The sequence below is a fragment of the Phocoena sinus genome, chromosome 6 (genome assembly GCF_008692025.1).
Source record: "Phocoena sinus isolate mPhoSin1 chromosome 6, mPhoSin1.pri, whole genome shotgun sequence".
Lineage (NCBI taxonomy): Eukaryota > Metazoa > Chordata > Mammalia > Artiodactyla > Phocoenidae > Phocoena > Phocoena sinus.
Genome location: NC_045768.1, coordinates 90,077,992 through 90,101,797, shown reverse-complemented (window position 1 = coordinate 90,101,797; position 23,806 = coordinate 90,077,992). Strand labels below are relative to the sequence as shown.

General features: G+C 40.1%; 1 protein-coding gene across 10 annotated transcripts in view; it reads left to right on the top strand.

Moving 5' to 3' along the window:
• The window catches only part of WNK2 (WNK lysine deficient protein kinase 2), a 158,642-nt gene extending 135,235 nt beyond the window's left edge, over window positions 1–23,407 (top strand). For all 10 annotated transcript variants that reach the window (XM_032635702.1, XM_032635707.1, XM_032635704.1 and 7 more), the window contains 2 exons: window positions 20,237–20,348; window positions 23,204–23,407. In XM_032635702.1, the coding sequence (XP_032491593.1) occupies window positions 20,237–20,348; window positions 23,204–23,229 (138 nt within the window). In that variant the 3' untranslated portion in view covers window positions 23,230–23,407. The remainder of the gene's footprint in view (window positions 1–20,236; window positions 20,349–23,203) is intronic.
• Window positions 23,408–23,806: the final 399 nt, after the last annotated feature.

The window sequence follows — 23,806 nt, the reverse complement described above, 5'->3', positions numbered from 1 at the left end:
CAGTGTTGTGGCCTCTCCCATTGCGGAGCACAGGCTCCGGATGCGCAGGCTCAGCGGCCATGGCTCACGGGCCCAGCCGCTCTACAGCATGTGGGATCTTCCCAGACTGGGGCACAAACCTGTGTCCCCTGCATCGGCAGGTGGACTCTCAACCACTGCGCCACCAGGGAAGCCCCATTTGTTTATTTTTGTTTTTATTTACATTACTTTAGGAGGTGGGTCAAAAAGGATCTTGCTGTGATTTATGTCATAGAGTGTTCTGCCTGTTTTCCTCTAAGAGTTTGATAGTGTCTGGCCTTACATTTAGGTCTTTAATCCATCTTGAGTTTATTTTTTTGTATGGTGTTAGGAAGTGTTCTAATGTCATTCTTTTACATGTCGCTGTCCAGTTTTCCCAGCACCACTTACTGAAGCGGCTGTCTTTTCTCCATTGTATATTCTTCCCTCCTTTGTCAAAGATAAAGTGACCATATGTGTGTGGGTTTATCTCTGGGCTTTCTATCCTGTTCCATTGATCTATATTTCTGTTTTTGTTCCAGTACCATCCTGTCTTGATTACTGTAGCTTTGTAGTATAGTGTGAAGTCAGGGAGCCTGGATTCCTCCAGCTCTGTCTTTTTTTCTCAAGATTGCTTTGGCTATTCGGGGTCTTTCGTGTTTCCATACAAATTGTAAAATTTCTTGTTCTACTTCTGTGAAAAATGCCACTGGTAATTTGATAGGGGTTGCATTGAATCTGTAGATTGCTTTGGGTAGTAGAGTCATTTTCACAATGTTGATTCTTCCAATCCAAGAACATGGTATATCTCTGCATCTGTTTGTATCATCTTTTTTAAAAATTAATTAATTAATTTTTTAACATGTTTATTGGAGTATAATTGCTTTACAATGGTGTGTTAGTTTCTGCTTTATAACAAAGTGAATCAGCTATAGATATACATATACCCCCATTTCTCCTCCCTCTTGCATTTCCCTTCCAGCCCCCCATCCCACCCCTCTAGGTGGACTGTTAGTATCATCTTTGATTTCTTTCATCAGTGTCTTGAAAGACTTTCCTTCCTTTTAAATGCTGAGTCATAGTCCGTTGTACGTACATACCACATTTTGTTTTATCCGTTCATCCGTTGATGACACTTGGGTTGCTTCTACCTTTTAACTGTTGTGCATAATGCTACTATGAACATGGGTATATAGATATCTCTTTGAGTCTTTGCTTTCAGTTCTTTAGGGTATATACCCAGAAGTGGAATCACTAGATCATATGGTAATTCTAGTTTTAATTTTTTGAGGAATCACCAAACTACTTTCCAGAGCAGCTGTACCATTTTACATCCCCACCAACAGTACACAAGGGCTCCAGTTTCTCCACATCCTCTCTAATACTTTCTATTTTCTGATTTTTTTCATGGTAGCCATCTTGATAGGTGTGAGGTGGTTTGCATTTCCCTAATGATCAGTGATGTTGAGCATCTTTTCATGAGCTTATTGGCCATTTGTATGTCTTCTTTGGAAAAATAATTCAAGCCCTTTGCCTATTTTTTAAATATAAACAACAGAAATTTATTTCTCACAGTCCTGGAGGCTGGACGTCTGACATGAGGATGTCAGCATGCAAGGGTGAGGGCCTCTTCCAGGTTGCAGACTTCTCATTGTATCCTCACATGGTGGAAGGGGTTTTTGCCCATTTTTTCATTGAGTTGTTTCTTCTTTTGTTGTTGAGTTGGAGGGATTCTCTCTATATTCTGGATATTAATCGCTTTTCAGATATGTGATTTCCAAAAATAATTCCCATTCTGTGAGTTACCTTTTTACTCAGTTGATAATGTCTTTTGATGCATAAAGCTTTTTCATTTTTATGAATTCCAGTTTATTTTTTCTTTTGTTGCCTATGTCATTGGATTTGTTAATGATTTATTGCCAAATCCAATGTTATAAAGCTTTCCCCCCATGTTTCCTTCTAAGTGCTCTCTAAAGATGCTAAGAGTTTAATGATTGTAGCTCTTATGTTTAGGCCTTTTATCCTTTTTGAGTTAATTTTTATATATGGTGTTTGGTAAGGGACCATGTTTATTCTTTTGCATGTTGATATCTAGTTGTCCCAGCAGTATTTGTTGAAAAAAACTGTCCTTTTCCCATTGAATGGTCTCGGCACCCTTTTTGAAAATCAATTGGTCATATATGCAAAGGTTTATTTCTGGATTTTCTATTCTATTTCATTGGTGTACAGTCTGTCATGTTGCTAATATTACACTGTTTTGATTTCTGTAGCTTTGCAGTAAGTTCTGAAGTCAAGAAGTATGAGTCTTCCAACTTTGTTCTTTTTTAGGACCGTTTTGCTTATTGGGATCCCTTGAGAATCCAAACGAGTTTTAGGATGAGTTTTTCTATTTTTTGAAAAAATGCCATTGAGACTTTGATAGTGATGCATCAAATCTCTATAGATTGGCTTTGGGTGGTATTGACATATTAACAATATTAAGTCTTCAAATCCACAAACATGGGATGTCTTCCCATTTACTTATGTCTTCTTTAATTTCTTTTGGCAACGTTTTGCAGTTTTCAGTGTGTAAGTCTTTCAACTCCTTAGTTTAATTATTCCTAAGTATTTTATTCTTTTTTGTGCTTAAATGTAATCGTTTTCTTAATTTTCTTTTCAGATTGTTCATTGCTAGTGTATAAAAATACAACTGGGACTTCTCTGGCAGTCCAGTGGTTAAAACTCCATGCTTCCAATGCAGAGGATGCAGGTTTGATCCCTGGTTGGGGAACTAGGATCCCACATGCCACGTGGAGCAGCCAAAAAAAAAAAAAAAATGCCACTGATTTTGATGTGTTGATTTTCTACCCTGCAACTTTGCTGAATCATAAATTAGTTCTAGCAGTTTGTATGTGTGTGTGTGTACGTGTGTGTGTGTGTGTGTGTGTGTGTGTGTTCTTTAGGGTTATCTGCATATAAGAAATGTTATTCTGAACAGAGATACTTTTACTTCTTCCTTTCCAATTTGGGTGCCTTTTATTTCCTTTTCTTGCCTAATTTCTCTGGGTAGAACTTCAAGTACTATATTGAATAGAAATGGAAAAAGTGGGCATCTTTGTCTTGATCTTAAAGGAAAAATGTTCAGTCTTTCACCATTGAGTGTGATGTTAACAAGGGTTTTTTCACATATGGCCTTTACCATACTGAGAAAATTCTATTTTATTTCTAGCATGTTGAGTGCTGTTGTCATGAAAGAGTGTTGGATTTTGTCAAATGGTTTTTCTGCATTAATTAAGATGATTATATTTCTTAACTCTTCATTCTATTTTTTTTTTACATCTTTATTGGAGTATAATTGCTTTACAATGGTGTGTTAGTTTCTGCTTTATAACAAAGTGAATCAGTTATACATATACATATGTTCCCATATCTCTTCCCTCTTGCGTCTCTCTCCCTCCCACCCTCCCTATCCCACCCCTCTAGGTGGTCACAAAGCACTGAGTTGATCTCCCTGTGCTATGCGGCTGCTTCCCACTAGCTATCTATTTTACATTAGGTAGTGTATATATGTCCATGCCACTCTCTCACTTTGTCACAGCTTACCCTTCCCCCTCCCCATATCCTCAAGTCCATTCTCTAGTAGGTCTGTGTCTTTATTCCCGTCTTACCCCTAGGTTCTTCATGACATTTTGTTTTCTTAGATTCCATATATATGTGTTAGCATACGGTATTTGTCTTTCTCTTTCTGACTTACTTCACTCTGTATGACAGACTCTAGGTCTATCCATCTTATTACAAATAGCTCAATTTCGTTTCTTTTTATGGCTGAGTAATATTCCATTGTATATATGTGCCACATCTTCTTTATCCATTCATCCAATGATGGACACTTAGGTTGTTTCCATCTCCTGGCTATTGTAAATAGAGCTGCAATGAACATTTTGGTACATGACTCTTTTTGAATTATGGTTTTCCTAGCTCTTCATTCCATTAATGGTGTGTTACATTGATTGATTTTCATATATTAAACCATCCTTTCAGGGTTGCACCTGGTCATGGTGTATACTCCTTCTAATATGCTATTGAATCCAGTTTGCTAATGTTTTAGTGAAGATTTCTACATCAGTATTTATCACAGGTATTTGTAATTTTTTTTTCTTATGATGTCTTTATCTGGCTTTGATACCAGAGTGATGCTCGCTACATAGAATGAGTTAGGAAGTGTTCCCACCTCTTCAACTTTTTGGAAGAGTTTGAGAAATATTGGTGTTAATTCTTCTTTAAATGGTACAATTCACCATGGAAGCTGTCTGGTCCTGGGCTTTTCTTTGTTGAGAGGTTTTTTACTAATAATTCAATCTCACTACTTGTTACCCGTCTATTCAGATTTTCTATTTCCTCTTGAGTCAGTTTTGGAAGTTTGTGTGTTTCTAGGAATTTGTCTGTTTCATCTGAGTTATCCAGTTTGGTAGCTAAAGACTTTGCCAATTTTTGATCTTTTTAAAACACTAACTTTTGGTTTTGTTGATTTTCCTTTATCGTTTTTCTATTTTGTATTTTGTTTATCTCAGTTTATTATGGTATACAGTTAAGTTATTGGCTTAAGATCTTTCTTCTTTTTTAATGTAGACATCTGCAGTTATAAATTTCCCTCTGGACACTTCTTTTGCTATATGTAATAAATTTTAATATGTTGTGTTTTCCTTTTCATTTTTTCTAAGGTGTTTTCTGATTTCCCTGTGACTACGTCTTTGGCTATTTGGTTGTTTGAGTGCATTGTTTACTTTCTACATATATGCCAGTTTTCTAGCTTAAATTTTTTTTTAATTTCATTCATTGTGTTAGAAAAGATACTTTGTATCATTTTAATCTTTTAAAATTGTTTTGTGGACTAACATATGGCCTGTTTTGGAGAATGTTCCCTGTGCACTTTAAAAGAATGTGTCTTTGTTTTGTGCCACCCTCAGCCTATCAGTAGTGATGCTATCAGCTAGAAATGCCTGGGAGCACTCACCTGGGCCTGGGTTCCCCTTTCAGAACCAGTCATATGGCTGGACCAACCCTTGTGGTTCTTAATATGATTGCAAGATTCTTCAGCAATAACCATCAGTAAACTGTGGAAAGGACAAGGTTTATTACTTACAGGTCTGGAGGGGAGGGTTACATGACACACCTGGGGCTACATAGTGAGGTGGCAAGGAGGGAGAGAGAAAGAGAGAGGGTGAGAGAAACAGACAGGCAGGCCTGGGGTCCTGCTTTTATTGGAGTTTCACTAGTTCATTCCTTATTTGTGAACTTAAAATGTAAGAGTTGGAATTAAAGTGCAAGAAGAAAAGAAAAAGGCAAATAGCCAAATGGTCAGTTATTTAAAATCAATCAGAGATCTCTAAATTACAGGAGCTCGGATGGGGGTGGGTGAAGGGGATGGTAGGTCTTTATCTAGTTGTGTGGCTGGCAGTGTTATTATTTGAGTGGGTGCCTCAGGAAATCAAAGCTTAAGTCAGGCACTTGCATTACAAAAAAAAAAAGAAAGAAAAGCTACTTGTCAGGGCTTACACTGCAGAATTCTGCTCTCATTGGGTGAAATGTTTTGTAAATGTTTGTTAAGCCTAATGGGCTTGTGATGTTCAGGTCCTCTCCTTACTTATCTTGTATCTGGTTGTCCTATCCTTCATTGAAAGTGAAGTATTAAAGTCTGCAACTATATTGCTATGATTTATGTCAAAGAGTGTTCTGCCTATGTTTTCCTCTAGGAGATTTATGGTTTTCAGTCTTATTTAAGTCATTAATTCATTTTGAGTTTATTTTTATATATGGTGTTAGAGAATGTTCTAATTTTATTCTTTTACAGGTAGCTGTCCAATTTGCCCAGAACCACTTATTGAAGAGACTATCTTTTCTCCATTATATGTTTTTGCCTCCTTTCTGCTAGATTAATTGACTATAGGTGTGTAGGTTTATTTGTGGATGTCCTATCCTATTCCATCGATCTATATTTCTGTTTTTGTGCCAGTACCATACTGTTTTGATGACTGTAGTTTTGTAGTATAGTCTGAAGTCAGGGAGCCTGATTCCTCCAGCTCCATTTTTCTTTCTCAAGATTGCTTCAGCTAATCAGGGTCTTTTGTGTTTCCATGCACATTTTAAAATTTTTTGTTCTAGCTCTGTGAAAAATGCCACTGGTAGTTTGATAGGGATTGCACTGAATCTGTAGATTGCCTTGGATAGTATAGTCATTTTGACAATATTGATTCTTCCCATCCAAGAACATGGTATATCTTTCTATCTGTTTGTGTCATCTTCGATTTCTTTCATCAGTGTCTTATAGTTTTCGGAGTACAGGTCTTTTGTCTCCGTACATAGGTTTATTCCTAGGTATTTTATTCTTTTTGATGTGGTGGCAAATGGGATTGTTTCCTCAATTTCTCTTTCTGATCTTTCATTGTTAGTGTATAGAAATGCAACAGATTTCTTTGTATTCATTTTGTATCCTACAGATTTACCAGAATCATTGACGAGCTCTAGTAGTTTTCTGGTAGCACCTTTAGGATTTTCTATGTATAGTATCATGTCATCTCCAAACAGTGACAGTTTTACTTCCTCTTTTCCAATATGGAGACCTTTGATTTCTTTTTCTTCTCTGATTGCTGTGGCTAGGACTTCCAAAACTATGTTGAATAAAAGTGGCGAGAGTGGACATCCTTGTCTTGTTCTTCATCTTTGAGGAAATGGTTTCAGTTTTTCACCATTGAGAATGATGTTGGCTGTGGGTTTGTCATATATGGCCTTTATTATGTTGAGGTAGGTGCCCTCTATTCCCACTTTCTGGAGAGGTTTTATCATATAAGTGGGTGTTGAATTTTGTCAAAAGCTTTTTCTGCATCTATTGAGATGATCATATGGTTTTTATTCTTTAATATGTTAATGTGGTGTATCACACTGATTGATTTGCAGATATTGAAAAGTTCTTGCATCCCTGGGATAAATGCTACTTGATCATGGTGTATGATCCTTTTAATGTGTTGTTGGATTTGGTTTGCTAGTATTTTGTTGAGGGTTTTTGCATCTGTATTCATCAGTGATACTGTTCTGTAATTTTCTTTTTTTGTAATATCTTTGTCTGGTTTTGGTATCAGGGTGATGGTGGCCTCAGAGAATGAGTTTAGAAGTGTTCCTTACTCTGTGACTTTTTGGAATAGTTTCAGGATAGGTGTTCACTCTTCTCTAAATGTTTGAAAGAATTCACCTATGAAGCCCTCTGGTCCTGGACTTTTGTTTGTTTGGAGTTTTTTAAATCACAGATTCAATTTCAGTACTTGTAATTGGTCTGTTCGTATGTTCAGTTGCTTCCAGCTTCAGTCTTGGGAGATTGTACCTTTCTAAGAATTTGTCCATTTCTTTTAGGTTATAGTAGTAGTAGTAGTCTGTTATGGTCCTTTTTATTTCTGTGGTATTGGTTGTAACTTCTCCTTTTTCATTTCTAATTTCATTTCTAATTTTATTGATTTGGGCTTTTCTCCCTTTTATTCTTGATGAGTCTTGCTAAAGTTTTATCAATTTTCTTTATCTTTTCAAAGAACCAGGCTTTAGTTTCATTGATCTTTTCTATTGTTTTCTTTGTCTTTGTTTCATTTATTTCTGCTCTGATCTTTATGATTTCTTTCCTTCTACTAACTTTGGGATTTGTTCTTTTTTCTCTAGTTGCTTTAGGTGTAACTTTACGTTGTTTATTTTAGATTTTTCTTATTTCCTGAGGTAAGCTTGTATCTCTATAAACTTCCCTCTTAGAACTGCTTTTGCTGTGTCCCATAGGTTTCAGATCATCATGATTCTGTTTTCATTTAGCTGTAGGTATTTTTTGATTTCCCCTTTGCTTTCTTCAGTAGTCCGTTGGTTATTTAGTAACATATTGTTTAGCCTCCATGTGTTTGTATTTTTTGCAGTTTTTTTTCTTGTAGTTGATTTCTAATCTCATAGCGTTGTGGTTGGAAAAGATGCTTGAAATGATTTCAGTTTTCTTAAATTTAGCAAGGGTTGTTTTGTGGCCCAGGATGTCATCTATCCTGGAGAATGTTCCATGTGCACTTGAGAAGAATGTGTATTCTGCTGCTTTTGGATGGAATGTTCTGTAAATATCAATTAAGTCCATTTGGTCTAATGTGTCATTTAAGGCCTGTGTTTCCTTATTGATTTTCTGAAGGATGATCTGCCCATTGATGAAAGTGGGGTGTTAAAGTCACCAGCTATTATTGTATTACTGTCAACTTTTTCTTTTATGGATGTTAGCATTTCCCTTATATACTGAAGTGCTCCTATGTTAGGTGCATATATGTTAACAACTGTTATATCTTCTTGGCTTGATACCTTGATCATTATGTATTGTCCTTCCTTGTCTTTTGTAACAGTCTTTATTTTAAAGTCTATTTTGTCTCATATGAGTATTGATACTCCAGCTTTCTTTTCATTTACATTTGCATGGAATACTTTTTTCCATCCCCTCACTTTTAGTCTGTATGTGTCTCTATAGCTTAAGTGGGTCTCTTATAAACAGCATATATACAGGTCTTATTTTTGTATCCATTCAGCCAGTCTGTATCTTTCGGTTGGAGCATTTAATCCTTTTACATTTAAGGTAATTATCAATACATATGTTCTTATTGCCCTTTTATTAATTGTTTTGGGTTTGTTTTTGTAGGTCTTTTTCTTCCTTTCCTCCGTTTTTCTCTTCTCTTGTGATTTGATGACTCTGTGTACTGTTGTATTTGGATTCCTTTTTCTTATGTGTGTGTATATCTATTATACATTTTTGGTTTGTGGTTACCATGAGGTTTTGATACAGCCGTATACACACACACACACACACACACACACACATATATGTACACACACACAATTATTTTCAGTTGCTGAGCTCTTAATTTCAAATGTATTTCAAATATCCTGCATTTGTACTCTCTTCCTCTCACAATTATGGGTTTAGATATCCTATTTGTGTGTGGATGATTTCTTACCTTTACTGTATGTTTGCCTTTCCTGGTGAGCTTTCCCATTTTGTAATTTTCTTGTTTCCAGTTGTGGCCTTTTCTTTTCCATCTAGAGAAGTTCCTTTAGCATTTGTTGTGAAACTGGTTTGGTGGTGCTGAATTCTTTTACCTGTTGCTTGTCTGTAAAGCTTTTTATTTCTCCGTTGAATCTGAATGAGCACCTTGCTGGGTCGAATATTCTTTCCCTTTCTTCATTTAAATGTATCGTGCCACTCCCTTTTGGCCTGCAGAGTTTCTGCTGAAAAAATCAACTGATAAAAAAAAAAAAATCAACTGATAACCATAAGGGGATTCCCTTGTACATTATTTGTTGCTTACTCCTTGTTGCTTTTAATATTTTCTCTTTGTCTTTAATGTTTGTCAATTTGATTACTGTGTCTTGGCGTGTTCCTGCTTTGGTTAATCCTGCCTGGGACTCTCTGCATTTCCTGGACTTAAGTGAGTGTTTTCTTTCTCATGTTAGGGAAGTTTTCAGCTATTATCTCTTCAAATATTTTCTCAGGCCCTTTCTCTCTCTCCTCTCCTTTTGGGACCCCTATAATGTGAATGTTAGTGAATTTAATTTTGTCCCAGAGGTCTCCTAAACTGTCTTCATTTCTTTTCATTCTTCTTTCTTTATTCTGTTCTGCAGCAGTGATTTCCCCCTTTCTGTCTTCCAGCTCACTTATTCGTTCTTCTGCATCATTTATTCTGCTATTGATTCCTTCTGGTATATTTTTCATTTCAATTATTGTATTCTTCAACTCTGGTTGTTCTCTATATTTTCTAATTCTTTATTAAAAATTTCTTGTATTTTCTCACACTGTGCATCCATTCTTTTTCTGAGATCTTGGATCATCTTTACTATCATTATGCTGAATTCTTTCTCTGGTAGATTGCCTGTCTCTACTTTGCTTAGTTGTTCTTTGGGGTTTTATCTTGTTTGTTTGTCTGGAACAAATTCCTGTATTTGCAGACTCAGACTTCTGCAGGCTACCTGATTGTAGTAGTCTTGTTTCTGGTGTCTGCCCCGGTGGGTGAGGCTGGTATAGACGCTTGTGCAGGTCTCCTAGTGGGAGGGTCTGGTGCCTGCCTACTGGTGGGTGGAGCTGGATCTTGGCCCTTTGGTGGGCCGATGGGCAGAACCGTGTCAAGGGATGTGTCTAGAGGTGGCTGTGGGCTCAAGAAGTCTTTAGGCAGCCTGTCTGCTGATGGGTAGGGCTGTTGTTTGGCCTGAGGTGTCCCAGTACTGGAGACTACAGGCTGTTGGGTGGGGCCAGGTCTTGGTGCTGATGACCCAAGCAAGATGTCTGCCTCCTTGAGAGTTCATGTAGCTGCACACTCCCTGAAATCTCCACCACCCATGTCCACATCCCAAGGGAGAGCCACAGCCACAACCCCCTCCCCAGGAGATCCTCCAAGACCAGCATGTAGGTCCAGCCTAGGCTCCTGTGAAGTCACTGCCTTTGCCCTGGGTCCCAGTACATGCGAGACCTTGTGTGCATCCTCCAAGAGTGGAGTCTCTGCTTCCCCTAGTACTGTGGAGCTCCTGCAATCAAGCCTTCCTGGCCTTCAAAGCCAAATGTCTCTGGGGCTCCTCCCTCTGATGTCAGACCCCCAGCTGGGGAACCTAACGTGGAGCTCAGAACTCTAACTCCTGTGGGAGAACTTCTGCAATATAATAGTTCTCCAGTTTGTGGATTGCCCACCCAGGGTAATGGGATTTGATTATATTGTGAGTGTGCCCCTCCTACCATCTTGTTGTGGTTCCTTCTTTATATCTTTGGATGTAGAATATCTCTTTTGGCAGCTTCCAGTCTTTTTTATTGATGGCTGTTCAGCAGTTAGTTGTGGTTTTGTTGTGAGGTAAGCCCAAGCTCCTTCCACTGTACCATCTTGGATCAGCTCTCAGGAGTTTATTTTCCCATCATTTCACTTTCTTTTTCTTTTTTTAAAGAAGTTTTAATTGAAATACAGTTGATTTAAACTATTTTATTAGTTTCACGTGTACAACATAGTTATTCAGTATTTTTATAGATGTACATCATTAAAGTTATTATAAAATGTTGGCTGTATTTCCTGTGCTGTATAATATATCCTCGTAGCTTATTTATTTTATACCTATTAGTTTGTACCTCTTAGTCCCCTACCACTATCTTGCCCCTCCCTCCCTCCAGCTTCCCACTGGTAACCACTAGTTTGTTTTCTATATATCTGTGAATCTATATGTTTTGTTATATTCGTTTATTTTATTTTTTAGATTCCACATATAACTGATCATATACAATATTTTTCTTTCTCTGATTTATTTCACTAAGCATAATACTCTCCAGATCCATCCATGTTGATGCAAATGGCAAAATTTCATTTTTTATGGCTGAGTAATATTCCATTATATATGTAACCCACATTTTCTTTATCCATTCATCTGTTGCTTAGGTTGTTTCCATATCTTGGCTATTGTACATGAAGCTGCTGTGATCACTGTATCTTTTCAAATTAGTGTTTTCATTTTCTATGGATATATACCCAGGAAAGTAATTGCTGGATCATATGGTGGTTCTATTTTCAGTTTTTTGAAGAACCTCCATAATGTTTTCCATAGTGGCTGCACCAATTTGCATTCCCGTCCGCAGTGTACTAGGGTAACCTTTTCTCCATATCCTTGCCAACATTTGTTATTGGTGGTCTTTTTGATGATAGCTATTCTGACAGGTGTGAGGTGATACTTCCTTGTGGTTTTGATTTACATTTCTCTGATTACCAATGTTGAGAATCTTTTCATGTGCCCTTTGGCCATGTGTATGTCTTCTTTGAGAAATATCTATTGAAGTCTTCTGCCCATTTTTTAATCAGGTTGTTTGTTTTTTTGATATTGAATTATATGAGCTGTTTATGTATTTTGGATATTCACCCCTTATCAGTCATATCACTTGCAAATATTTTCTCACTCTCGATAATAGGTTGTCTTTTCTTTTTGTCGAAGGTTTCTTTAGCTGTGCAAAAGCTTTTAAGTTTAATTAGGTCCCATGTTTGGTTTTGCTTTTGTTTCATTTGCCTTAGGAGACAGAGCCAAAAAAATATTCCTTTGATTTATGTCAAAGAGTGTTCTGCCTAAATTTTCCTCAAGTAGTTTTATGGGTTTCAGTCTTATTTAAGATATTAATTCATTTCGAGTTTATTTTTTTATATGGTGTTAGAGAATGTTCTAATTTTATTCTTTTAGATGTAGTTGTCCAGTTTTCCCAGCACCACTTACTGAAGAGACTGCCTTTTCCCCATTATATATTCTTGCCTCCTTTGTTGTAGATTAATTGACCATAAGTTTATGGGTTTTGGGAGGGGCTGTTCATTCTGTCCCATTATGTATGTTTCTGTTTTTGTGTCAGTACCATGCTCTTTTGATTACTGTACCTATGTAGTATAATGTGAAGTTGGGGAGTGTGATACCTCCAGCTTTGTTCTTTTTTCTCAAGATTGGTTTGGTAATTGGGAGCCTTTTTGGTTCCATATAAATTTTAGGATTATTTGTTCTGGTTTTGTGGAAAATGTCATGGGTAATTTGATAGGGATTGAATCAAATCTGTAGATTGCTTTGGGTAGTATGGCCATTTTAACAGTATTAATTCTTCCAATTCAGGAACATGGAATATCTTTTCTATTTGTTTGTGTCATCTTAAATATCCTTCATCAATGTTTTAGAGTCTTCAGGTTATAGATCTTTCACCTCCTTGGTTAAGTTTATTCCTAGGTATTTTATTCTCTTTGATGCAATTTTAAATGCGATTGTTTTATTGTTTTCTCTTTCTGATAGTTGATTATTAGTGTTTAGAAAACCAATAGATTTCTGTATGTCAATCTTGTATCCTGCAACTTTACTGAATTCATTTATTAGTTCTCATAGTTTTTTGATGGAACTTCAGAATTTTCTGAGTATAACATCATGTCATCTGCAAATAGTGACATTTTTACTTCTTCCTTTCCAATTTGGATGCCTTTTATTTCTTTTTCTTGTCTGACTGCTGTGGCTAGGACTTCCAGTACTACTTCTCAGTGGCGAGAGTGGGCATCCTTGTTTTGTTCCTGATTTTAGAGGAAAAGTTTTGGCTTTTCACTGTTGAGTGTGATGTTAGCTGTGGGTTTGTCATAAATGGCCTTTATTATGTTGAAATATGTTTCCTCTATACCAACTTTGATGCAAGTCTTTATCATGAATGGAAGTTGAATTTTGTCAAATGCTTTTTCTGTGTCTATTGAAATGATAATGTGATTTTTATCCTTCCTTTTGTTAATGTGGTGTATCACACTGATTGACTTGTGGATATTGAACTGTCCTTGAATCTGTGGAATAAATGCCACTTGATCATGGTGTATTATCCTTTTTATATATTATTGAATTTGGTTTGCCAATATTTTTTGAGGATTTTTGCATCTATATTCATCACAGATATTGACTAGTAATTTTCTTTTCTCTGTAATGTCTTTTTCTAGATTTGGTATCAGTATAATGGTGGGCTCGTAGAATGAATTTGGGGGTGTTCCCTCCTCTTCATTTTGTTGGAATAGTTTGTTACACTGGGTATTAGCTGTTCTGTAACAATAGTTTGTTACACTAGGTATTAGCTCTTCACTAGGTATTACTTGTGCTAACTTGGGCTTTGTTCTTTTTCTAATTCATTTAGATGGAGGATAGGTTGTTTATCTGAGATTTTTCTTGTATACTCAGGTATGCATGTATTATTATAATCTTCCCTCTTATATTTGCTTCTGCTGTGTCCTGTAGATTGTGCAAAGTTGCGGTTTTTTTCATTTGTCTCGTTTTTTTCTGATTTCCTCTTTGATTTTTTCATTCATCCATTGTTTCTTTTATTAACATGTCGTTTAGTCTCCATGTGTTTGTGCTTTTCCCATTTTTCTTCCAGTACTTGGTTTCTAGTTTCATACTGTTGTGGTTGAAAAAAAAAGCTTGATGTAATTTCAGTTCTCTTCTATTTATTGAGACTTGTTTTTTGGCCTGGCATGTGATCTATCCTAGAGAACATTCCACGTGCACTTGAAAAGAATGTGTATTCTGCTGTTTTTGGATGGAATGTCCTATATATATTTATTAAGTCCAATTTGTCTAATGTGTCATTTAAGACCAATATTTCATTATAGTCTCCAACTATTATTCTATTATTGTCAGTGTCTCCTTTTTATGTCTGTTAATATTTGCTTTCCATATTTAGTTGCACCTATATGAAGTGCATACATATTAATAAATGTATATTCTCTTCTTGTATTGATCACTATATCATTATATAATATCCTTCTTTGTCTTTTTTGTAGACTTTTTTTTTAAAGTCTAATTTGCACGATATTAGTATTGCTACCAGCTCTCTTGTCGTTTTCATTTCCATGAAATAGCTCCTTCCATCCCTTCACTTTTAGTCTGTGTGTCTTTAATTCTAAAGAGAGTCTCTTGCACATAGATGGGTCTTGTTTTTTATCCAGTCATCCACTCTGTGTCATTTGATTGGAACATTTAGTCCATTGACATTTAAAGTAATTCTATATAGGTATGTACTTAACTGCCATTTGTTACTTGTTTTCTGGTTGTTTTTATCATTCTATATTATTTTCTTCTTCTTTTAGTTTCTTCCCTTGTGGTTTGATTATTTTCTTTATCAAATCATGGCATGCTTGTGTTACTTTCTCCCTATTTTTGTGTATCTATTGTAGGATTTTGATTTGTGGTTACCTTGGGTTTCATATACGTTGACCTATGTATCTGCTTGTTTTAAACTGGTAGTTATTTAAGTTCAAACACATTCTAAAGGATCTACATTTTTTTACTCCCCTCCCATACATTTTTTGTATTTGATGTCATATTTTACATCTTCATGTTTATCCCTTAACTGTTGATTGTGGTTATAGTTTATTTTCCAATTTTTGTCTTTTAATCTTTGTACTAGCTTATGTTAAGTGATTGATCCACAGCCTTTGCTATATATTTGCCTTTACTTGTGGGGTTTTTCCTTTCCTATAAATCCTTACATCTTGTTGTAGCCTTTTTTTTCCCACTTGGAGAAGACCATTTAAGACTTCTTTTAGGGTTAGTTTAAGTATTGATGACTCTTTTAGTTATTTCTTATTTGAGAAGTTCTTTATCTCACTTCTAATTCTGAATGATAATCTTGCTGGGTAGATTGTCCTAGGTTGTAGATTCTTCCCTTTGAGCACTATAAATATGTCATGCCATTCCCTTCTGGCCTGCAAAGTTTGTGCAGAAAAATCAGCTGATAGACTTATGGGTGTTCCTTTGTACGTGACTCTTTGCTTTTCTCTTGCTACCTTTAAATTCTCTCCTTATCTCTAACTTTTACCATTTTAATTATGATACATCTTGGTCTGTGTCTCTTTCAGTTCATCTTGTTTGGGATACTCTGTGTACCTGGGTATCTGTTTCCTTCTCCAGGTTCAGGAAGTTTTCAGCCATAATTTCATCAAATACATTTTCAACTCTCTTCTCCTTCTGGAACCCTTATAATGTGAAGGTTAGCATGGTTGATGTTGTCTCAGAGGTCCCTTAAACTGTTCTCATATTTTAAAAATTTGTTTCTCTTTTTACTGTTTTGATTGGGTGATTTCCATTATTCTATCTTCCAGATCACTTATGCATTCTTCTCTATTACATATTATCGTCTGTTAATTCCTTCTAGTGTGTTTTTCATTTTAGTTATTTCACTCTTCAGTTCTGACTGGTTTTTATATTTTCTAGTTCCGTGTTAAAATTCTCTCTGTCCTCATCTATTCTTTTCCCTAGTTCAGTTAGTATTCTTACTACTAATGCTTTGAACTCTTTATCTGGTAAATTTTCTCTCTTTCATTAGTTGTTTTTTCAGAGTTTTTTCTTTGTTTTTTCGTTTTAAAGACATTCCTTTGTTTTCTCATTTTGCTTAATGTTTCTTATCTCTATAAAATTAGGTGAAACAGTTACCTATCTCGGTCTTGAAGGGTTGTACTTGTGTGGGAGCATCTCTATGCAGTCTGCACGTGTTCAGTAGTTTCGGTGCGAGAGCTGGATCTGAAGTGAGCATGGGTCATGTCTTCCCCCAGGATATGCTGTCTGGTATCAATTTGGTGGGTGGTGGGGCTGGGGATGGAGGGGCTAGAGCCAGAGCCATGGGTGAGCTGAAGCTTCTTCTATGCTGAGTCGTCATCACTACCCTATCAGGGGTGGGGTCTCATCCCAAGGTGCTGAAGCAGGGGTGGGGTCCGAGCTGGCTCCTTTCCCTCTAAGTGTGCTCTCTCCCCTCTCCCAGCAATGACACGTTTGCTCCAGGGGGCACAGTGCTGGAGCAAAAGGGCTGCAGTGGGCACCTGGTGTGGGCCAGGGTGTACACTGGGACAATCCCAGAATGCTAGTCAGCTCCATACAGCTCCTGATCTGCTGCCTCTGTGAGTGCCAGCAAAGGCTGCCCTTGCCCCATTTATATACAGTGTTGGGTCTGAGTCAGTTCCATCCCCAACTGCACACTTTCCTCAGCAATGGCAGCCTTCAACCTAGTGGGAAACTCTTCAGAGGTAGATGAGCTGGATGCATGCTAGGTGGTTTCATGAAACCATCCGGAATTCTGGGGCAGTTTTCATCTCCATTCTACACCTCATTCCTGGGAGCAAGCAAGCTTGTGTCACGAGCCAGGTCTAGGTTTCTCACAGCCCTCCTCGAAGTCCTATTAGTTTTCAAACCAGTAAGAAGACTTGTCTCCTTCTGGAACCCCTGTAATGTGAATGTCAGCATGTTGGACGCCAGGGCTGGGGTACCCAATATGTGGTTCAAACCACTCAGTCCCCAGGGAGGATCTCCTAGTGGTGATATCCCCCTCTTCTTCTGTGGGCCTGGGTCCCAACCTGATAGCTCTTTTCCCTTCTTATCTGACTCATGTGGATCTTTCTTTTACAACTTTTGTTTTAGAAGAATATTTCTGTCCATTTCCAGTTTGTTTTCAGAGAGAATTGTTCTACTTTATGGATGTATTTTTGATGTGTTCTTGGGGGGAAGTGAGCTCAGCACCTTCCTACGCTGCCATCTTTTTTTTTTTTTTTACGGTACGCAGGCCTCTCACTGTTGTGGCCTCTCCCATTGCAGAGCACAGGCTCCGGACACGCAGGCTCAGCGGCCATGGCTCACAGGCCCAGCTGCTCTGCGGCATGTGGGATCTTCCCGGACTGGGGCACGAACCCGCGTCCCCTGCATCGGCAGGCGGACTCTCAACCACTGCGCCACCAGGGAAGCCCCTACTCTGCCATCTTGATCTCCTGTCCTCCATCCTTTTACTTTCAACCTCTTTGTGTGTTTGTATCTAAAGTGTGTGTTTTGTAGATAGCATATAGATTAATTATGCTTTTTTATCTACTCTGCCAATCTTTGCCTATTAATTGGAGAGTTCAGTCCATTTACATTTAAAGTAATTATGGTTAATAAAGGACTTCTACTGGTTTAACTATTTATTTTTCTGTATGTCCTACAGGTTTTTATCCCCTCCCCCCCCCCGCTTTTTTTTACTTTTCTGCACACGTTTTTGTTATTTTTGTATTGGTTACCTTAGGGATTACAATTAAAATCTTAACCTTATAACAACCTAGTTTGAGTAATACCAACTTTGTTTCAACACTCTCCTCATATATGTCTCCATCCCTCCTCCTTTGTGTTGTTTTTGCACAGATTGCATCTTTATACATTGTGTGCCCATTCATACAGATTTATAATCTAATGCATTCTTTTAAATCATATAGGGGACAAAAGGAATTAAAACCAAAAGTACAATAGTGTTGGCTTACGTATTTAGCTGTGTAGTTGCTTTCTTTATTTTGTCTCATGGCTTTGAGTTACTGTCTATTATCCTTTCATTTCAGCCTGAAATGAAAGTTCTTCTTTTAGCATTTCTTGTGGGGCATATCTTTTAGTAACAACCTGCCTTAGTTTTTGTTTATCCAGAAGTCTTAATTTCTCCTTCATCGTGAAGGTTCATTTTGCTGGTTGTAGAATCTTGGTTGACAGTCTTTTCTTTCGCTACTTCAAGTATTTTTTCCTGTCCTTCACTTTCTCTTCTCCCTGATAGGCTCTGTATACTTTTCTTTTCTTCATTCTTTTTTTTTTATTCTTTCTGTTTCTCAGACTTGATAATTTCAATTCTGTGGTCTCAAGTTTGCTGATTCTTTATTCTTCCTGCTCAAATCTGCTTTTGAGCTTCTCTAGTGGAATTTAAATTTCAGTTATTATACCTTTTAACTCTAATATTTCAGCTCTAATATTTGGTTCCTTTTATAACTTCTGTCACTTTATTGATATTCTCATGTTGTTGATGAATCATTTTCCTGGTTTTCTTTTTGTCTATGGTTTCCTCTAACTCTTTGAACATATTTAAAGCAGTTGATTTAAAGTCTTTATTTTGTAAATGCAATGTTTAGACTTCTTCAGGGACATTTTCTATTAATGAATTTTCTCTCTGTATGGATCATACTTTTCATTTTCTTTGCAAAGATTTTGTGATTTCTTGTTGAAAACTGGACATCTGAATATTATAAGTGATAACTCTGGAAAACAGATTCTCTCCTTCCCCAGCATTTGCTGGTTTTGTTTGCTGAAGCCTTAGCTAGTGGTTACTTTCTTTTTTCAAATTATATTCCATTATAGGTTATTACAAAATATTGGGTGTAATTCCCTGTGTTATACAGTAAATCCTTGTTGCTTATCTATTTTATGTATAGTTTGTTAATACTTCTAATTTGTCCCTTCCCAAGAATTTCTTGATTTTTCTAGGTCTTTAATAGTTCCACCTACATTTTAGAAACAGCTTGTATATTCCTACAAAATAGCCTTATGGGACTTTGATTCCAATTGTATCGCATCTGTTAAGCATCTGGGTAAGATTTGACACATTAACAGTAGTGAGTCTTTCTATAAACATGGCATTGCTTTGTTTATGTCTTTTTAATTTTCTCTCAGCAAAGTTTTATAGTTTTCAGTGTAAAGGTGTTACACAGCTTTCATTAAATTTACCCTGAGATAGTTGACATTTTGGAATGTGGTTGTAAATTTTATTGCTTTAAAATTTCCCTTTACAGTTATATGTTGGTAGTATATAGAAATATGGTTGTTTTCTGTTCCTTGTAGCCTGCAATCTTGCTAAATGTGCTTTTTAGTTCTAGAAATTGGTTTGTCTGCTCTTTGGGGTTTTCTCCATACACGATCTTGTCATCTGCAAATAAGGATGGTTTTCCTTTCTCTTTTCTAGTCTGTGCCCCTTATTCCTTTTCTTTTATTGGCTGGAACTTTCCACACAGTGTTGGCCAGGGACAGGGGGATCCTTGGGTGAAGTACATTTGGCATTTCACCATCGGCACAGGGTTGGCTGTGGGTTCTGCAGAGGCCCTTCCAGATGGAGGAGGCACCCTCCAGCTTCAGCAGCTGTGCTTACCATGAAGCAGGGTGGAACTCCTCAGACACTCTCCCTGCATCTGTGGGGAGCATCACGTGGAATTCTCCCTTGGGATGTAACTGTGGTGAGATGCAGTGATTTCTACTGGGACATCATTGCATTCCTGGGGCAAACCTCACTTGGCTCTGATGTTTTATCTTGTTTTATAGTTGCTTGGTCAGATCTGCCAACATTTTGTCTAGACAGTTTGAAGGCTGTTGGGCCCTACCCTGTTTTCTTGCAGTAGCCTCATCAGGTTTCTGCATCACGGCCATGCTGGCCTCACCAGCCATCACAGCTCATTTCCCAGTCCTTGTGCTGCTTCTCCTGTGGGGTTATATCTGAGGTGCAGAGAGCAGAAGGGCTGCCCTGCCACTGACTCTGGATCTCTGGGCACACAACCGTGCACAGCTCCCAGCTGTTCTGGTCCTGCCATAATGGCACTGACCAATCAAGCAGGAGGCCTTGGGTTGGAGTGTGTGGTCCCCTTAGTGCGACTTCAGGGTTCATGTCCTGAGGGGTCTGCTTTGAAGCCCACTCTGGCCTGTGGACAGTCGGGGCATGTGGCCCAGAGGTGGGCAGGCTGCAGCTCTGTGGAAGGAGGGAGGGACGGCGGCTGCCTCCCAGCTGCGTACTTCCACTCTGGCATCAGCCATTAAAGGTGCCCTATGTCAGGTCCTGAGACCACCCTCTCCTGAGGATGGAGAAACTGTGGGGACCCCCAAGGCCACTGAGGGAGGCTAGCTGATTGAAGCCACGTTTCTTGTCTTGTAGATGAACACGTCTCGAACAGCAGTGGGGATGCCATGTCTGGCCCCGGCACCCAGCCCTCTACCCACCGCGGTCATTCCTGGAGCTGCTTCAGCCCAGCCTGTGCCCATGCCAGGTACTGCTCTCTCCTGCTTTCCAGCCCCACCCTACGCACTGCCTTTGGGCCAGTGTGGAAGCCTGATCCCAGCTCCAGTGTCCTGGGGGCCCTGGGCAGCCCAAGCAGGCAGCTGGAGCCTCAATGAGGGGCCAGGCTTGGGTGCAACAGGCACGCCAGCACTCCCCATATTCTTGTGGCCACCTATGGTCAGCATGCCTGGCCCCAGGCTGTGGATCACATAGCTCCTCTGTCTCACCACTTGCCAAGTGGAACATACTGAACTGAATAGCCCAGAGGAGTCAGGTTGTGGTTTGGCCTCCAAGTCCTGCCCCGCCTGCCCATGGGTGCCCAGCCAGGGTGGCAGTCCTTGCTTTCTTTATTGCTGCAGACCTTGTTCCCTCTTAGTTTCCCGTGGTCCACACTTGCTGTCTTTGCACTCACTTCCTGTACTTGAGTTGATGGTTAGAACATTGTAATCACCCTGCAGAAGTACAGTGCCTTGAATTCCAGCTTTTCCATTCCCTGATGGAAAGAGATGTTTTAAAAGATCATGTATCAGAAAAGATGTATTTCATTTACAGTTGGCTTGTGTATTGATATCTCTATTTCCCTTGTTAAGTTGCAGAGACATGAATGGTTTGAAAATCTGAAGCTAAAGTCTGATCTTGACTTTTCTGTTGTACGTGCTTTAAAAGAAATTGAACTAGTGACCTTGAATATTGAAGAGTTGCAAATGCTAGAAGAGTTCTGCTTTGTACTCGTAAAACGAGGTCTCTCCAGCTGTATGGTCATAGATAGCAAACAAATGGACACACTCCCTCAACTGCAGTGCCACGGTCACTGCCAGCAAACTGCCCAGGGATGCATGGTTATTGGGGCAGTGCATTGCTACTGGTAGTTGGTCTCTTAGTCAGGAATGTTAGCATCTGTGTTTGGCTCTGTGGAACCTGCTGTAAAGCGCTAGGTAAGCAGACACGCCCTCATGACCCAAAGCCCGCAGGGCTGCTGTGAGTGTGGGGGAGGTACAAGTGTGTGTCTGGTGCAGGAGCACAGGCAGGCCGCCTGCTTTGCAGAGACAGTGGACCCCTTCTGCTCTGGGGGCCTGCCAACTCTCCTACTGACCTGCCTTCCTTTTCTGTCATTTGCACTGAGGCCTGTGGCCACTTGGGCCTAGCTTTGCCATGTGTTCACAGGCTGTTCCACCCACCTCTGGCCTCCAGACTTCTCCAGGCACTGAGGTTGCCCTGCTAGGGGTGGGAGTGTTCCTCTCCTGGAAATTTCAGTGGGGCTCATCCCAGACAGGCACCAAACAGCCCAGGGTGGGAGCTGAAGGCCCTGCTTCTCACTGACCAAGATATTTCCCATTTCCCACTGGGGGGCCACTGGTTGGGCTGCCCAGCTGTGAATTGTATAGTTCTGCTGTACTTTGGGACTTTACTAGGACTGGCTGAATTATTTTGATTTAAATATATTATTCCATCAATTCAGTTAGAATTGAATTTTCTAGGTGATTATACAGACTCTTCTGCCAGGCCGTGACACTATAGTAAGAGATTTCTGTTCTCTATAATGTGCCCCTTGGTCCTTGGGTTGAGAATTATGTGCGCCTGGTTCCTGAGGGTGGTGGAAGCCGCCCTCTTCCCGCTCCCCTTGCTGTACCAGACATGTGGTTTGGAGTCCTGGCCTTGAATGTGAACGGTCAGTGGCACAGACTCCCCAAGAGATTGTATATTTGAAGGAGAAAAATAAACATTTTTGCTTGAAAACAGTGTGGAACAACATCTTTTTCTTATCTTCTGTCCACGTAAAAGCTGAACAGCCAGTCTCAAAGGGAGCATGGGGTGGGTAGCCCTGGCAGGCAGCACTGCCCTGTCCTGACAGTTTCACTCTCAGCTCCATGCCTGCTGTCAACACCTTGCCCAGGAGGCCGGGGTGGCCATGAGGGGCCTGGGGGCTGAGTGGCAGGTACTTTCTTCCTGGCAGGAGCCGGGTGTGAGTGACGCTGCGCCGACATGGCTCAGAGGACGAGAGTGGGCTGTTGGGCGGGAACCCCATGCCAGCTCTGTGGCTTCGGGCCTAGGTTGGCTTGTTCACTCGGCTTTCAAACTCTGAGTTTGAACTGCATTTAGATGTACAGTGGACTCTGCCCCATGGAGGGCATGAGTCTCACGGCCAACTAAATGGTGTCTCTGCCCCCTGTCCATGTTGGCTGTCTCACAGAAAGCCAGGTTTGTGTGACTCACTTTGGACAGAGCTGGGTGGGGGGCTGGGCCACCTGCCCTGGGGTCACCTGAGGGGCTCTGCTGTCCTGTAGGTGCAGGGCCTTGGTGCGGATTTGGGGAGGGCCCCGTGGAATTCAGCATGTTTTCCTGGCTCACCGGCCCTGATGGCCTTATGGTCAGCAGCTGGTGCCCCTGCGTGTGTTCTGCGTGTACTCAAGCTGGGGGTCGTGGTGCCTCCGGCTCCCCGCGGCTGGGGTGGCAGCCCTGGTCTGTTCGTCCTGCATTTCCACCGAGATGCAGTCAGGCTTTGTGCCCCTGGCCACCTGCAGTGCTCCGCCTCAGCGCTAGCTCTGAGCAGAGGCTGGGCAGGTCGGCAAGCAGACTCTGCTTGCTGTGCCTGTGGAGCCAGAGGTACCTTGCTCTCCAGGGCAGTGGGCCCTGCAAGACCCTGCCTGGTTTGGGCGGTTGCTCAGTGTGGAAGGTGGCCAGATGGCAGAGGCAGCCCGGGGTATGTATGCATAGTGCCTGGGTCATGGTCCGGCAGCCCAGCCCTCCAAGGAGCGTGACCACTCTGGTGTCGCCATTCCAACTTCCAGGGCCTCGTGTGACCGCGTCAGGCCTGTAATGAGCTGTGGCGGTTTTGTTTTCTAGATTCTGAAAGTGAGAAGCCCGACTGAGCCCAGGCAGGCCGACCCAGACCCAGACGCCAGGCCCCGTGTCATCTCATGCAGAGAAGGCGAGCCCACACCTCGTGTCCGGTTCACGATGTTTTGTAACCACTTTCTAAGCATTTTTTATTCACAATTGGAAACACAAATGTAAGCAAGAATAAAAAATATTTTGGGGGAAACAGGACGTTGGTTTTTCAAACTCCTTTCTTGTGGTCCCCAGACCGGCAGGTGGCCTGAGATGGTTGGTAAGTGAATGAGAGTGTCGGAGAAACTCCTGGGACCACACAGCGGGACAGGTCTGGGGGTAAGTATCCTTAGCTGAGGGGTTCCTGAGTGTGGTGATGAACACTTTAGATGGTGCTTTACAGTACACTGGGTAGCTCATGGTCCTTGTGTCCAGACAGCAGCTGGGATGGGTCAGACGTGTGATAAGGTCCCACCTCTTAGAGAAGCAGCTGAGGCTGTGGATCTCAGGCGGCCTGGCCCCAGTTTTCAGGCATTCTCCTCCTTCATAACCAGGGCAGCCCCCATTCTATTGCAGAGCCCTGGAGGCATCAGACCCTTGGAGGCTGAACAGTGATGC